General features: G+C 30.9%; 1 protein-coding gene across 1 annotated transcript in view; it reads right to left on the reverse strand.

Annotated features, from left to right (window-relative positions):
- LOC148234323 (N(G),N(G)-dimethylarginine dimethylaminohydrolase 1) overlaps positions 1-13,718 on the reverse strand; it is a 76,835-nt gene extending 63,117 nt beyond the window's left edge. The window contains exon 1 of the mRNA XM_088187788.1: positions 13,431-13,718. Coding sequence (XP_088043914.1) covers positions 13,431-13,685 — 255 coding nt within the window. The 5' untranslated portion in view covers positions 13,686-13,718. The remainder of the gene's footprint in view (positions 1-13,430) is intronic.
- Between the last annotated feature and the right edge of the window lie 3,314 nt (positions 13,719-17,032).

Here is a 17,032-nt window from a genome sequence, read left to right on the forward strand (position 1 = left end):
GAGTAATTATATTCAGTCAAATCTAACGAATATGTGCATTAAATCGGAAGCAATGATAATGTTTATGTATTGTAAAAGGAAAAACTCACTTTTCGGCCTCGGAACTCAAAATTTGCAGATTTCAACACGAAGATTGTTTGTATGGTTTTATCAGTGTATTCTTCTAATCCTCACATACATATATATATTTAATTTTCATAACTATAACACACTTCCGATTATTTATATTCAGTCAAATCGAACAACGCACATAACGAATTAACGAACATTATTGTCGCCTAGCAAAATTTTACTAATAAATAACAATTGTTTAAAACTGTTGTCACGTTACTGTTTGTTTTATATTTGAATGCTTATTTTTCATTGGTCGACAACAAAAGAATACGTTAGCGAAGGCTTGAAAATCATCGTTAAGAACCACACTAGACGATCCCATCGCGAATATGTCCCCCCCCCCCCTCCCATAGCTACGCCACTGAATAGAAGTATCGAGATTATAAAAAAACGAGAAGACAAAACGTAACTATAAAAAAATATAATATATGTATAAGTATTTACATATACACAAGTTTTACACCACAAATTCAAAATTTAAAAAAGCAATTTTAACATTTTTCAAATCAAATTCAATTCAACACTTTACAAATTAAATTAAACTAGCAGAATTTTTTTTATGGATTCTGGAATTTAAATATGTAGAAATAAGTATTAGGGCAACATAAAGGTTTAAAAGAGCAAGAAAGTGTATATTATTGTTGTTTAGATCAGTGCTCTTCAGCCTTTTTACATTCGTGGCCCGTAAAAACCAATGTTAGATAGAATAATATTTATTTAACCTAATGCTATAAAATTACAATTTTTTGTTAGTGCGATATTTGCTGCTGTTTTTTTGCATGCAAATTTCATATAAAATCATAATAAAAACCTCTGTTTGGTTTTTATTACTGACATAGATGAAAAAGTCTTTTCACTTATGTCAGCAATAAATAATTAGTTTTTTATGTAGACCAGTGGTCTTGTTTGTCAACAAAGGTTGAAGACCACTGGTCTACACAATAAACTAATTATTTAGTAGTAAATATCTTATTAAATTTGTAGCATATTCATGATATAACTTGCCATTGTTTGAATATAATTTCGTATAATGTAACTAAAAATAACAAATAAATTGAATAATTACATGCGTCATAATTTATAAAAGTTCTTTTGCAGCAGTTAAAATCTTTATGAAATGAATTATTAATAAATATATTGTTGGGATTCCGTTCAAAACATTTCCATTATTAGCCGACATAATCGACAGTAAATATACCCTACTTTATATTTATTTTTATACAAATTCTGTTTTTCCTATTTTAATTCGCGTAAATGACACCGCGCGATTATGTCGGCGCGTAAATGTTAGACGCGCCTATGACGCTGCGCGATTGTTATTTTAATTTTATTTACGTAATACCGCATAAATAAGAAATAACTAATTCTGCGGTTACAATTTAATTATAAATATAATACGTTTTTACAATTTGAAATTATAAATATAATACGTACACGTTTAAAATACATTTATAAACTGCGTAACATTTCATTTCTTTATTTTTACGTAAATATGACGTCATTACTTTCATTTTACTTATATTTAAGTGTAAAAGTTTAACAACAAGTTTAAAAATGAACCAAAATTTCGATAGCTTTTCAATCGCCGGTGCCACTTAAAAAGGACCAAAACAATAACATAAAATATGGAAATATTAGTATGATAAGAAGCTACAATTTAATTTACGACGTTTTTTACAATATTACTATTTTAAATGAGTAAGAATTAAACGAACATCAGAAGCGCAAAAATCCACGTCAAAAGCAATAAAATCATGCTGTCACCGTCGCAGTCGGAACGCTCGTAACGCCGACACGATTTTATTGCTTTTGACGTGAATTTTTGACTTCTGAGAAGTAATAATTGTTCCTATTGACAAAAATTCGATTTGAACATACTTTGACCAATCAGTAAATTTTGAAATAAATGAATCTCTTGTATAAATTTTGTTTATTTTTTATGCGCTTCGTGGCGTAGGAAAAGGTGCTTTAAATTTAATTTAAATAAAATTTATTTTTAGTAAAATGATTGAGGAAAAGTGAGTTTAGGCACCTTTTTTGTTTTAAAAAAGCCCTGCGTATACATTTAGAATAATATAATAAGTACATTTAAAATATTTATTACTAAATTTTAAAATAACTAATAAGAAAAATAAGAAGCGAAGTAAAAGGTAAACAAAAAAAAAACAATTACATAATGTATTATTTATTGACCTAATTTTATTTGATTAAAGTTGCGTAAATTCAATAAAAAAACATTTTTTAATTTATTTTTAGTTGATTTTTGTAAATCATTAAAGGTTTTAAATGCAATATATTTTTAAGAATTTGTGTCAAGTTCACAGAAATGCTTGAGGATGTGTAAATTATCGACAGATCTAATTTCATAATTATATAAATTAATTCTGACTTTAAATTTTGTAGCATTTTTTTTTGTTACCGTTATTAATTAATATTTTGATAGAATAGTTATAGGCATAATTTTAGGTTTCATATAGTCTTTCATGTGAGCATCGAAATGCAAATTTAACAAAAAAATTATAGCACTATTTTGAATAACCTGAAGAATTTACTTTTAAATCTTCAAACGCAAGACAAAAAATGTTAGATAATTATGAATATGTGCATAATAAATGTTTAATCTAGTTTTATAAGATAATTTATTTTGAAACCGGTATGAGATTTTAACATTTTTATAACCACATTATCAAAATGGATTTTATATTTTTAATTATCATCTAAAAGTAGACCTAAGTATTTTATATTATATCATTTTTTGTAGTTAGAGAATTATTTACATTATGTAGGCGCTTTTATCCAGCGCGCAAAGGTATTAAATTCATAGAAGGACATTATATTTTCCGACTTACATTGACGTAAATAAGCAATTTCTTATTATCAGTAAAAAAATATATAAAAAAGGACGAATTCAATGTCTCGACATCAAGGTATTGCACACATTTCTCCGCTCGCCCTTGTTATCTATATTTGTCCAACCTCTGTGTTTTCGGAACCATTCTAACCTTTTATTTATTTCCAAGAGTCGGGCTTTACAACCTCCGAGTTCCACTGTTATATACTTTGATTTATAATATATGTATTCCTAATATTGTATAATTTAATATTGAGACGCAATTGCTTTGCTGTTACGTAATTTGTTAATCGAGTTATATGCTCGTTTGTTTATAGTTAAGCAATTAGAGTAAATAAGGAATTGATCATCATTCGTTTAAACGAATATTGATTATCATTCGTTTGAACGAAGCGACACTGTACTTGTTACCTTATGAAATGTGTCACATGTTGAATATATATATACATATAGGAAGGAAATAACGAGAAAGCACTTGATCTTGAACTCGGAGAGGGAGTGTGAAGACAGAGACAATACAAAAGTCTACTCATTTAACAAATCGTTCATCCAGTCCTTAACACCATATCGTTGAGCCTTTTTCTAACCGTCGGCGAAAAAATGGATGGCCCTCTACCCTCAGAGACTTCAGCAGACAGCTTTGAAGATGTTTTTTGACGATTTTTAAGGGACTCGCGAATCAACAATCTTTCGTTTTCTTCCAATTTTTGGCTTTGATTTGTAAGAAGCACATTTTTTGAACCGTTTCAAAGTATATTAGATAGCGTGTCGTGTACAATTATTGTGTTTACTAATTTCCAATATATCTTTTAGCTTTACTTCACGTTTTTTAGCATTTTTTAAATGTTTGTATAATATTCAATATACATTATTAAATAAAACATATCATAACGACAAATAATGACTAAAATCACACAACTAAACATAACGGAACAATTAGACCAGCAATCTTTTTTAAAACTCAAGTGAGCAATTAAAAATGACAAATTCCATTGTCTAGTTTTAAGAATTACGGTTAAAATTACATGCGAAAATGTTTCGGTTAGACTATGCACTTGTAGAGTGACATATAATTTTAAGGGGTGCCCCATTATTATGGCCAAAGCTGTATATTATATATTCTAAAATATACTTATGTATATATATGTGTGTTTGCGCAATATTCACCGATATCACAATAATATTAGAAAGCTATTTGAAAGAAGTTTTAGAAACGCTACTATATAAATCTTACTCCCTTTCAACCCAAAGGTATCTATTTTTCATTGAAACACCATTTAAAAAAAGCCTTTGTGTGTGCGTTTTTTCCGTGTGGATAGACACACGCTGATAATCGGGACAACGCCTATCGTCACGAAAGCCTTCCATAAATAGGTGCGTGCGCGTGTCGGATTTGCAGCTGAGCGTGGGCAAAATTCACTCTCAGTCTTAAAGTTCAAGGCCATCAAAAGTCAAGGTCCCGTCTCATATAAATAATCTTAATAATGAAAACAGATACGGGTCGACAGTCTGGCGGGTTAGATAAGACATGATTAAAACATAGTATTCGCCTAACGTGATACCTTTTACCTACGACAGTATTTATTTCAACGTAATTTGATATGAATGCTCACTCATTTATTATAACTAATATATAACAATACCTGTATTATATATTATGTATCTTATCATCGAAAACACGTCTAAAATTGTGCGGCTTTGTATTAATTTCATAGAAACATTTTTCTACAGCCGCCATACGATACTGTACGGCTAGTAGCAAAACAATTTTTGATAACAATTATTAATTTGGAATATTTATATATTATGGCCTGAAAGTGTTTCAGAGTATTCGCACAAATTAAGATTTACTGACTTGGAATCGCTGTGGAGTTGGTCGATCAAAAATCGACTACCTTTCAGCATCGCCAAGTTTTACGTTATCACTTTTTCAGATCCCCTTGCCCGGCGGTTTTTTTTACAGTGTAGGCGAAGATGTTTTAACCAGAAATACTACGTTCGAACTGATTTATGATTTTTTCTCTTAATGATTTATGAATCATTTCACGGGTTACGATGTTAAAATAAGCTTGAATTATTAAAACTATTTTGGATCCTCAATTTAAATGTCAATGAGATAATAGTTTAGTACATAAAAGTGTAGAGTACGCTCGGGATAAGGATGCCGGTTTGTTATTGTGTGCGTGTACATGTATATGAGAGGGAGAAGCGATGTAGCGTGTACTTCGTTGTCTCGCTTTCTCTTTTAAGGACAGTCGCTGATTCGTCAACACTGATATTCGTCATTAAAGTGCAGTGTGGCACAGAAGTTCGATCTTCTCTAGTGATTTATTTTAAATAATTTTGTGTTGATATTGGTTTAAAACCCAGAAATGCCCACTGTCCCATGGGTAGGTCACTAATCTCGTGCCACTGTTTTTTATTTATAAATGAAATTTTAAGAGAACAAAATTTCTTAATTGATATTAAGGCTTCAAATATAAACTGTAAGTTATTCGTTCTCTTACCCGTGGATTAAAATATTTTAATTATTTTTCCATTAATCCGTACGTTGTTGGTTTTTTTACACTATTCTCTGTAAGGCTTAAAAAAGTTATTATTCTTATCGTTGCGCCAATGATAATTTTTTAATTTATTCAATGGATTCTAATGATTTAATAGAGTCGTCGAGCCATTAAGCAATCTGCGAATAATTTCTTTCCCCATTTTATATCTTTTTGCTTTTGAAGAATAGCGAAAGATTTCATTATATTTTGCAAATATTTAATTAATGACATCAATGTCTGGTTTCTTCGATTATATAATATATATTTAATTGTCCGTTGAAATTTCCAACTTAGCTCAGATGAATGTATGTTAAATAAACATATATTTTCTTTTAAAATAAAAAAATTAAATATTCTAAGCGAAATTGTTTTGAGCCACAAAGTTCACGCACACAGTAACAAACCGGAATCCTTATCCCGAGCGTTCTATACGAAATGAAAAAACGTTTCGAAATAAAATCGGTATTGAAGTAAAATATATGCATGTTAAAAAATAGGGGCGAAAATAAAAAATCATACATAAAAATGTGGTTCGGTGATTTTTCCGGACACAAATTTTGCGACAGAATTTTTGCGGACACTGATTATTTAGGGGATAATAAATTAAATAAAAAAAATTTATTATTTTGTTAAGACAATTAAGCATTTGGATTGTTGAATTTTTAACCACTGAATTCTTAATTACCTTTCTCCATTATTAAAAGTAGCATTTTTGTCTTAATCCGTTTAAAAGGATCGCAAAAAAAACATAATTAATTTCATAAAAGTAACGTAAAACTATGTAGTAATAGAAATAGACCATTTGGCAAGACAATAGAAAAAAATTGTTTGAAGTTATGCAAGATTTTATTACATGTCACTACTATTATGTTTTATAAAAATCACTTTGAACGGATTTAGAAAAAAATATGTTTTCAATAATGGAAAAAAGTAATTAAAAAGAGTATGAGACGTAACGTTTTTTGCGTTATTTCACGAAGTAAAAATTGGATTTATTTCAAGTTACATTGAAGTCGGTGGTTAAAAATTCAACAATCCAAATGTTTACCTAAAATTTTTTTTATTATACTATTAAAGATATATTTTTGTCCGGAAAGTTCCTGTCCGCGTAATGAAAATTCAAAAATAAAAACAAAGAAGTTTATTGTGTCATTAAATAAATTTCATAATAAGTACGTCCGTCTGCCATATAATCTTTTATGAAAATTGCGATTTTTCAGTAAAATGTTGATTTTTTTGTTTTGATCAGATTGACGTGAATTTTTCATTATAAAATAGACCTCGTAGCAATAAAAGTATATGTATCACCTTGTTGCAAAATGGTGGCCAGTAAAAAACTAAAGAATTTATAACTACGTTGGAAAAAACTGCTACATAAAACTGTACGTAATGAAAAACGTTTAGAAATAGAAACTGCATTGAAATAAAAATTTAAAAAATAGTTTATTTTGTCTTAATAAATTTCATATTAGATACATACGTACGTCTGTCATACAAATAAAAAAAAACACTGGTTAAGATTTAAATTTAAAGAAAGGCTCAAAGTAATATTTTATTTATTCAAAAAAACATATTAAATGCAACTAAAATGAAAAAAATTAAACAAAATGTGCACTGTATATTTTCTAAGGTCACGTCCTTGATATTGCTACGTAATATAAATAAAAATTGATCTTCGAACATGGGTTTTTCTTTACATCTGATAATAAAACATTATAGACAAAATATGTCACTTCTTATATATAAGATTATATTACCGAATCTCTTCGATATTCATTAACTAGTAAATGACACGTGTCCAATTTCAGTAAAATAAGATTATATAAAATGAGCAATCCATCACAATACATCGCATAATACGTTTATTTTTTTCCACTAGATTGTAACATAAAAATTATAATACGCACTAATAATAGCTGAGATAATATATTATATAAATATAAAAAAATATTAAGTAACATCGAGTGGATTAATCCCGTGTCTTTGCTGACTGTTCCAGAAAGCTTTCGTCAAACAAAGGTAAAATAAGCTTTTAATAGATTCAATTATAAAGTGGTTCAATACGCGTACTTATCTTTAACATGTGTACATACATAAAACAATATCATATATAATGATTTAGTTTTATGAAATGATCAATGTATAGCTTCAAAATTAAAAATTAAATATAGAGCTATATCATACTAACACCGCATAATTTTGTAAGTAATTCGTTAATCATTACAAATTGTCAAAAAAAAATACATTTTTTAATATAAATAAGTAAAATTATTAACTAAAAGTTTTGTGATATTTACTACATAATATGCAGAGTATATATTCGCTAATTTTTATATAAAAAAGAGTATGCATCTTAACTCATTACTGTCCGCTATTTTCGTGGAATTTTAAATGTATGTACATATATACATATTTATATGTTTTGAAGAAAGGTAAAATTTTGTTCAAGCTAACTGAATAATTATAAATGTATATATTGAAATGAAGCGTGTTAGTGTTAGATTCCCTAAATAATGAACGCTCCTTACTGTGTAAAATTCCATTTGAAGTTTTTTTAGTAAAGTATTAATTTCTTCTTGTCAAAAATCAATCGTAAGTAAAATACAGAAATTTAAAACTGTAAGTGAAAAATTAAAATTAAACAAAATATTTACGAAACATAGACGTACGGAGACAATACGGTAGTCATGTACAATATAATATAAATCTAGAGTTAAGATCGCTTTTATACCGCGTTAAGCACTATAAATAAAAAAATTATATAGAAAAAATCAGACACATCTTAATGATTGCTTGCTAGGTGTGGAGTAAAACCAGTAATACTATGTTTTCTTAAGCTGTGAGTCATCCAAAATAAACTAGAAATACAATATACAATACTACTTTTTATAATCATCTTAATATGCAACATATACCAACAATTATATAACATTGTTATTTCATACTAGAAAATACAATAAAAATATATACACAATAGCCCACTAATCTTAAGTATTTTTAATGTATATTAATTGTATTTATGATATCATTAAACGTCGCTTCTACCATACATAAGTATTATTCCAAATGTTCTTTAGCTATATCTTAATTTAAATCAGAGCCTGAATTGAATATTGATAGTTGTGAAACAGCAATTGAGACGGCATGATTTTTTTAGTCAAAATATCTGGGTCTATTCTATTCGTTTTTATCAATAATTTTCGTATAAATTGTTTTCTGGAAAAGGGCTTAGACATTGCAATTGAATTTGCTAATTTGAAAATGGATTTAACTACTATCTCTATATATTTTCAAATTTCATGAAATATTTGTTATTTTGTACAGCCATTGAGCTGAAATTAATTAAAGGCAATTTATTAATAAAATTTCCACCTAAACACACCTCAATGCTTTCTCAATATTAATTAATGAATAAAATCTCATCATTTAATTAAATCTTCGCATTTAAGTTACTGTAAACAGAAGTTATTAAAACGTCCTATAATCTTGCGATCATTAAACAAATTTATTGTAATTAAACTTTTCTAAATTAAAATTCGAGTAAATATGCAGTTAATTAGTAAAAAAAAATTAACAGACACTCGCGGTATTTAAATATATTACAATTAAAGACAAATTTTTAATGTGAAAATTTCAACCATCTGTACAATAAATTTAGAGGTCATTCTAACAAACATGTAAAGAGTATTTTTATGTGATATATATTGTAATTTATATGTGCTATATAATTGCGTCATTAATTGTTAATATTTAAAGCATCAGGCTTTAATCACTGAATTTCAAAGTTTTTCACTCATGTGTCTAAAAATGTTATCTAATCCTTTTTTTATATTTTTCATTCTTTTTATTTTTTTTAAATTTATATTTTTATGTGTAAAACTTCAAAAAACCTTTAAATAGTTACAAATTTATTACAAATGTATTTAAACTATAATACGTTTTTAGTTTCATATAAAATATTACAATTTTTCAGGTGATACGTTTTTTTTGCACACTACTGTATAAGTTCCATGAGTTAATACATATACATATGTACCTACGTTAAAATATAATAAACTATCCAAATTAAGGTTGGTAATGTTATAATAATCTTTTTCAAAGTTAGGTGTATTTAATTAGTGAATATGATATTATCTAAAGGGCAATTGTTATGCCAGCCAAAAATTATAAGCAAATGTATTGTTTTTAAGTTAGCCCAAGACTCGCTATGGTATGGATCAGTTGCGAGATGACTGAATAACTTTTCCAATGACATCGGGTCTCGAATGGTTTATGTTAATTAACATAAGATAAAACGTATGTTCCTTCAAAATGTTTTCCGAGGCATACGGGAAGCTAACATCGTCATTGCCCCTATAATTATCCTTCAATGAAATTGTCTCTTAAGTTTTGATTATGTTCATGACATGCTAGCGTCGGTAAGTTGCAAGTCCAAATCACGGGACATATCTTACTTGATTATGCATATAGCGTTTTTGAAGTGAAGGTGGGTTTAAAACGTGTGGTGGAAGTGCTTAGTCTACGCTACCTAAAATACTTTTCAACCTTTGCAAATGTTCGATCTTCATTCATCTAAGTGTGACGTTGTTAATTTAATTGAAGTACGCCTGGAGGACAATAGTCCTCCAGGCGTATATAATTGTTAATAAAGGATTAGTAAACATTAAAAAAATTGCTCTACTGAATGTAAAAATAAAGGATTATCCTGCACGCGGTCTTCTGTGACGCAAAAGTGGGCGCGATAAACCGAGGGTTAAAGGCTCTCATAGACCGATGCGTACACGTTGTACGCGGTAGCAATAATGCTTATGCTTAGCTGTACGAGGCTTATTGCGGTAGGTGTAATTATGGACACCGATGCATTATGACGCGAGCGGTAGTGTCACGGTTGCGATATACTTTTTTTGCGTTGGTCTGTGAGATCCTTTAAGGTTGCTAGGATAATCGAAAGTCAGTGGGGAGAAACCCCAAACATGTCTATGTCTGCTCTAAATAGGGTTGCCAACAGTCCCGGATTGACTGGAATTGAAATCGCCAACTTTTCGACACACTGTTTGTGGATCTGGGTGACTTCCGCACATCTCAACAAATCACGAAACGATGATTTTTTTAAGCGACAAATCGAAAATAAATCGAATAGTATAATAGAATACAGAGCTAACTGTCATGCAGCTTTAATACTTTTATGCGGTTTCGAGAGTTCATTATTTAATGAATCAGCATAGTTTAGATTTTTCAGATATTTTAGTGTTAAGTTGTTCCATAAGTCTTTGCGTTTTTTAAGGTGCGAGTTAAATAAGTTAAAAATTGAAAACAATTAAATATTCTACAGATTTTACTACAATTATTCTTTACATGTTAATCATTTTTTTTATAACTGATTCGAAAAATAATGTGTTTTTGAAAGCAATAATTTTTTTAATATCGTTTTTGTAAAATATTCTTTTCTACTTAAAAACTGTTGCAGGAATCTAAATAGATGACAGCCGTTTGGAGCAATGTCTGAAGATTACGGTGGGTGAGAAAGAAGTTCCCAAAAAAATCAATTGATTTTTCCATTGTCTTCTTGGATAAATGAGAGCGAGCGCTGTCTTGGTGTAAAATTACCCTTCTTTAATTTATAAGGGATTGTTTTTTTTATGGTCTGAACCGCTTTTAAACGAATTAGCTGAGCACACTGTGTCTGTTGTAATTGTCTGCCTATATTTCAATAACTCATAATGAATTACGTCCTTTATATCCCACCAAATGCATAACATTATCTTATTTGGGTGTAATCCTGTACTTGAAATCGAAATTTCAGTCGATTGGCATCCAATAACTGCCATCTACGTCGCGTGTTAAAGTAAATGTTCAACTTTCTATCTTCAGTAACAATTCGACTCAAAAATAAAGCTTTCTGTTCTATACTTCGTTTCATTTAACATAGTCACTTCGAAGCTTATCTCGTATTTCACAGCGGTATTTCAATGATACGCTTGCGCCAAGCAAAGTTATCATGTACGTTCCAACTACTTCGTTGTTATTCCGACGCTAGAAGCGAACGGACGTCTTTAAATTGGTATAGCTATACATGTAAATGTAAACGATAGCGATTGATAGCTTATAACTTTCACTATTTCAATATAAAAAAATAGTAATATTTCTAATTTCTCTAAATTTGTTTAAAATACTTATAGGAGTAATGATAAAAAGCAAATTTGCTATCTCTTTTTCACTTATGAATAATGACGATATGGATAAACCTCAAAAGTGACTCTGTTAAAATAAACGGAGTATAGAACCTTTCATTATTGGTATATTAGGATCCGCTGCACGAGGTTTTCCTCAGACTTATGTTATGAGATGCACATATTCTACAAATTAACATATTTTCCAAACTTTTAAAATGTCTCTGAAGTGATGTAGGTGACACGTTAAGTTTTTTACTAGCTCCTGTATCGTTAATCTCGGACCTGCTTTGATGGTAGCCCAAATATCCTCACTAACAACCCTTTAGAACTACTCGCCCTTACGTAGATATGCAATATAAAAATTCCTACAACGAAATTTTTGAAGTTGAAACTCATAAAGCATAACATATTTTAACTAAGAATTTTTATCTGCACTGTCATTATTGATTTAGGGTTGAAAATATCGAGTCAAAAAGTATCTCGTTATCAAATAGCATTATTGATACGACTACTGTTAATTGTTAAATTATTGTTAGTTTATAAAGTTATACATTTTTGCAAATGTAAGAAAAACGCAAACTGATGATGATGGACAACCTGATACATATGTGCATCATCTCACATTAATTGCTTCAGCTCCTCGTAGCTACCGCCGAAAACATCATTGTTCCAGAAGCTGGGTGGCTGGCGTTACGTCAGTTTTAATATACAGTGAATTCTCAATTATCCGAACTAATAAACGTCGAAGTGGGCATAAATAATAATAATAATAAAAAAAACGGATAATCATAACTTTTATTTTGGTTTATAATATTTATTTCTAATACAGAATAGTATTTTATATGTTTACAATAAATTATATATTATAGTATATGTTATTTTTCTTTAGTGCTATTATATCATTTTATTCCGTGAGTCAGTGCCGTTGTGTGACTAATTGTATGTAGTTTATTTCATTTGTATCCTCATTATTTTCCTTTTCAGGTCGATTGACGCTAGAAACAATTTTTGCATAAATCATGTTTGAACCTCTCCTCATTTGCGAATAATGTGCATTTTTTATATTTTTCTCTTGCAGGTTCGTCCGAATCTACTTTCTGTATTATAAACAATTTGAATTTGCTTTTAACCGAGATTTAGATATAATGTATTAGGGGTATGCCCGTTACAAATGTCGTTATGGCCAAGATAAGTTTTATACAAGCCGAGCAGGAAATTCCCGCTTTATACTGCTTTCGTAATGCGCGGTGGTGAGTTACGAAAGTCCCAGATGCGTTTTAACGGTCATTCAAGCATCGATAAGACACCCATCACGTGGGTTAATATCGTACGAAGAAAACTAAAAAACCGCCAACTTCTCTCCGAGGAAAGAAGATCAACACATATATTATTATATATTATATTATACCCATTTGGTTTTGAGCCTTTCTTCAAAGATCCATCTATCCATCCGTGCTCCACTTTAGCTGTAATAATGAACAGGAAAATTTTAGTTATTTTGAATGCCATTGGTATTGCTACATTTCCATTACCAAAAGTTTGGTTTATGAGTTCCAGATGCTTACATCATACTACGCGATTTTTTTTAAAACGAGGGCGCGATAAATAAATATTCCGTATCCGGATAGTTGAGAGTACACTGTATATATAATTGTAAAACAGTCCGATATATATAAGTCCGCTAACTGCGGTACTTATTGATAGTGAGAAGCCGACAATTTAATAATAATAAGTGGTGGGGGTTACCTGTTTGAGCCTTTGGGGCTGGTGCGGTTTGGTGATAAGGGCCGTTCCGTTGCAGACGACGGCCGCGTCCTCCACGAACACGCCTTCGGGCTGATCTTCGTCTGGTGGTAGTTCATGAACGTCTAAGCCGAGCTCTCGAAGAAGCCGAGCATAGCATTCGTGCTGGCGACGCGCCTCGTCCAGATCGAGCTGCGCGCGCGTGCGCAACGAAAGGGGCGCGCGGCACACGAGCGCATGCGTGCTACGGAGCGACATAGCAGCAACCGCTCCGGCGACCACCGCCGCACTGACACAAAGCGACCGACCAGGTGCGGCCAGCGGTCGCGCAGCGGAGGCACGCGCGCCTAGCGATGCAGATGGCCGCCTCGCGAGATATGCAGACCACACTATTGTACAACTAGAACGTTCCAAGCCTTCCAAAATGATTGTAAACTAAATAAATACTCCTTTTTTATATTTTTTTCTTCATTTATTTAGCTAATTGTTTATAGACTAAATATATACATATAAAACACTATATAAACGTAATAAAAAAATATAAAAAAATACTATAATTTATTTATTAATGACACGAAGTTGTTTCTTTATTCCATTTATCATTTATTTAAGTTATAACCTGTATCCGTTCCAAATGTTGGGACCACTACCTAAAAATATCACCCAAAAATGTAATCACAAAAGAACGAATGTTTCGCTCTATTCTTGTAAATAATATTTAGATAATTGTTCACTATTGTAATTCATACAATACCAATGGTTGTTTTTATATCTTTGATATATAAAACACCAGAGCTTTTTTTTTTTAAAAAAGTGCAGGAAATCACTTCCTATCAAGCATTTAACTATAGAAAATTATTTTCAAATCATTTAAATGAAATTTAAAGCAGCTTTTCCTATGCCACAAAGCGCATAAAAAGCAACAAACAAAATTCATAATATTTTTTACTTTAGATATATTAAATCTAAAGTTAAACGAACAATTAGAAATATACAACTTAAGACTAAATGTAAAATAAAATTATAAAACATATTTTAATGCATTAAACATGTTTTAATGCAAGTTTTGTTCAATTCTCGTTTAAAAAATCGTCTCAATTCATTTTTTTATTTGAAAAATTTGAAAAAGCACAGATCAACGTATTTTGAAAAATCGAAAAGTGGCAATGGTGATCCGACGAGTATGATGAACAAAAATAGCGAAACTGTTTGGTCTTGAACGTATCACTTATTGGGGTAATAATTAGATCATCTGCGAAAACCAACGCTTAAAATTCATAGCATATATCAAACGCAATATTTTTTCAGGATGTCTTTTCGAGAATGTATTCGCAAAATTCACGAATTATTTTTTTCGTTAAGTGGTAGTCTGATTTACATGTTTCTAATTTCCATTTTTCCAAATTTTTGATATCATTCCGATCGCTCGTCATTATCGGACGTCGACTGACATTAGCTCCAGTAATTGAAGCGATTCTAGTTATTGTTACAAAAATGGACGCAAAATTCGTTGCACAAGCGAAGATGATTGCGGAACTAAAAAGTCTGCTTAAAATCCAAGTTGCAGCCCAACAACAACTGCCAACAACAACATCATCGCAAAATCCGTAGACTCTAGGCCAAGCAATGTGTTGGTAAGCGGCTTAATTTCGTCGTCACCAATACGTCCCGCCGTCTCGCCGACTCGCCGACGACACGCTTCAGCACCTTCCAGTGCCGTGGAGAAGACCCCAACGCCTCTGCCCGATGTCTCGCCAGATGCCTGGACCGAAGTCAAGAAGAGGAGTAAGCAATCGCGCACTCAGCTTCTTCGCGGGTCCGGCCAGCAGGATGGACTAATTAGAGCAGCATCAAAAATTAGTCATTCAAGATTGCAGAGCCTGATGCCAGACTTGAAGAGGTTATGCACCCAAAGTTATGGCCATCTGAATGCGCGTATAAAGAGTGCATATTTCGGAAAGGCGTTAAGGCGTGTTTTTTCGTAAGATTCAGGCGGAATCTGAATATTTTTTACAGAAAAAGTGTATCGACTTGGGTGATTTTTATTTACCTACGAACATTGACGCCAATATTGACATAAGTTTAATAAGTAATATTTTTAATTTAAATCAAATAAATTTTGTCAATAACAATTTTGGTGACAAATTAGATCTAATTTATACAAATGTAAATTATTGCATAGTAATTAATCACTTTCGGCAAGTTTTGTTGGACCAACAGCACGGGTTTCGTCCCGCCCGTTCCACTATTACTAGCATTCTGTCGTTCACCAAAACGGCGACAACTTCTCTCGATGCGGGAATTCAAGTAGAGGCCGTGTATACAGATTTTGAGAAGGCCTTTGACAAAGTTGTTATGAGTTATTATTAAAAAAATTGTCGAAGCTCGGTTGCACGGATAATTTAACACGGTAATTGTATACAGTTTGTAATCTATGGCGGCCGATTGTCGAAAGAATATTTCACCTCTCAGGGGTTCTTCAAGGATCCAAGCTGGGCCCTCTTTTTTAATATACCTTTACAAAAGAACATTTTGTTATTATCCGTTCTTATATCCTAGTGGCTTTTTTTTAGGAGCGTTGGAATACGATTCGCTGAGTTCTCGCAGAAAGTTGTATGTCAAACAACTTATAACAACCCGTTCTCTATACATTTTAACACCATATGACGTGATACATTTTAGTTTGATTTCACTTAAATTTCATTTAAATACTTATCAGAGTCTCTAATAAAAAAATGGAGACTTGGAAATCAATCGAGCAAATTAAATTTTTATTTTTATTTTTTATAATTAAATATATTTCCTTTGTTTACGTGTATTATACACCGTTCATACAGAGCGATACGATTACCAGAGTAACAAATTGAACGTAGAACGTTTTGTTTTAAAGCGAGCGCGTCCGGAAGCGGCTTAGAACAATTATATAAATATATAAGATTACTGGATCTGATTTTGGTTCCAGCCCCTACATTTGTTGTCATTAAATATTTATACGCCAGTTCAAGGTGATGACAGCGTGAGCCTCCATTTTCAAATAACATCATTTCTTGGTTTATAATGGACTTGAAACTAGTGCAATTTCGAACTTTTGGTTCACATTAGAGTCTCCAATTACTCGAACCATCAACTACTCGAGTATCGAATATTAAAATTTTAAAATACTCGAGTACTCGAGTACTTTCGAGTATTTACCAAATGTACCAAAATAGCTATTATTCAAATTCGTGCACATATAAATAAATTTATAAAATACTTAGTATGTTCATTTTTACAATTATTTTAACTTCACGAACATACTTTTTAAAAACAATAATGCAAAAAGTGTCTCGAATTTAATATTACTGCTAACCTTTGGTTTTATTATTCCCGTTATGGAATAAACCCTTTCCGTTGCTGTTGATGTTGGACTTATTGTCATTAACGCGTTGGATAAGGCTTCTAATTTATATCTGTTCGCTTTTTATAGATATAACATTTTTTGAACTCCCTTTTTATGTTCTCTTCTTTCATTCCCTTCTCTGCTTTTCTCTTATTTCCTTCGACTATTGACAAAATAGCATTTTGTAATTCTTCTTGAATAGATTTTTTTTCCTAACAATATACAA

This window comes from Plectrocnemia conspersa, unplaced genomic scaffold (genome assembly GCF_051122295.1).
Source record: "Plectrocnemia conspersa isolate PC_06_02 unplaced genomic scaffold, ASM5112229v1 ptg000006l, whole genome shotgun sequence".
Classification (NCBI taxonomy): domain Eukaryota; kingdom Metazoa; phylum Arthropoda; class Insecta; order Trichoptera; family Polycentropodidae; genus Plectrocnemia; species Plectrocnemia conspersa.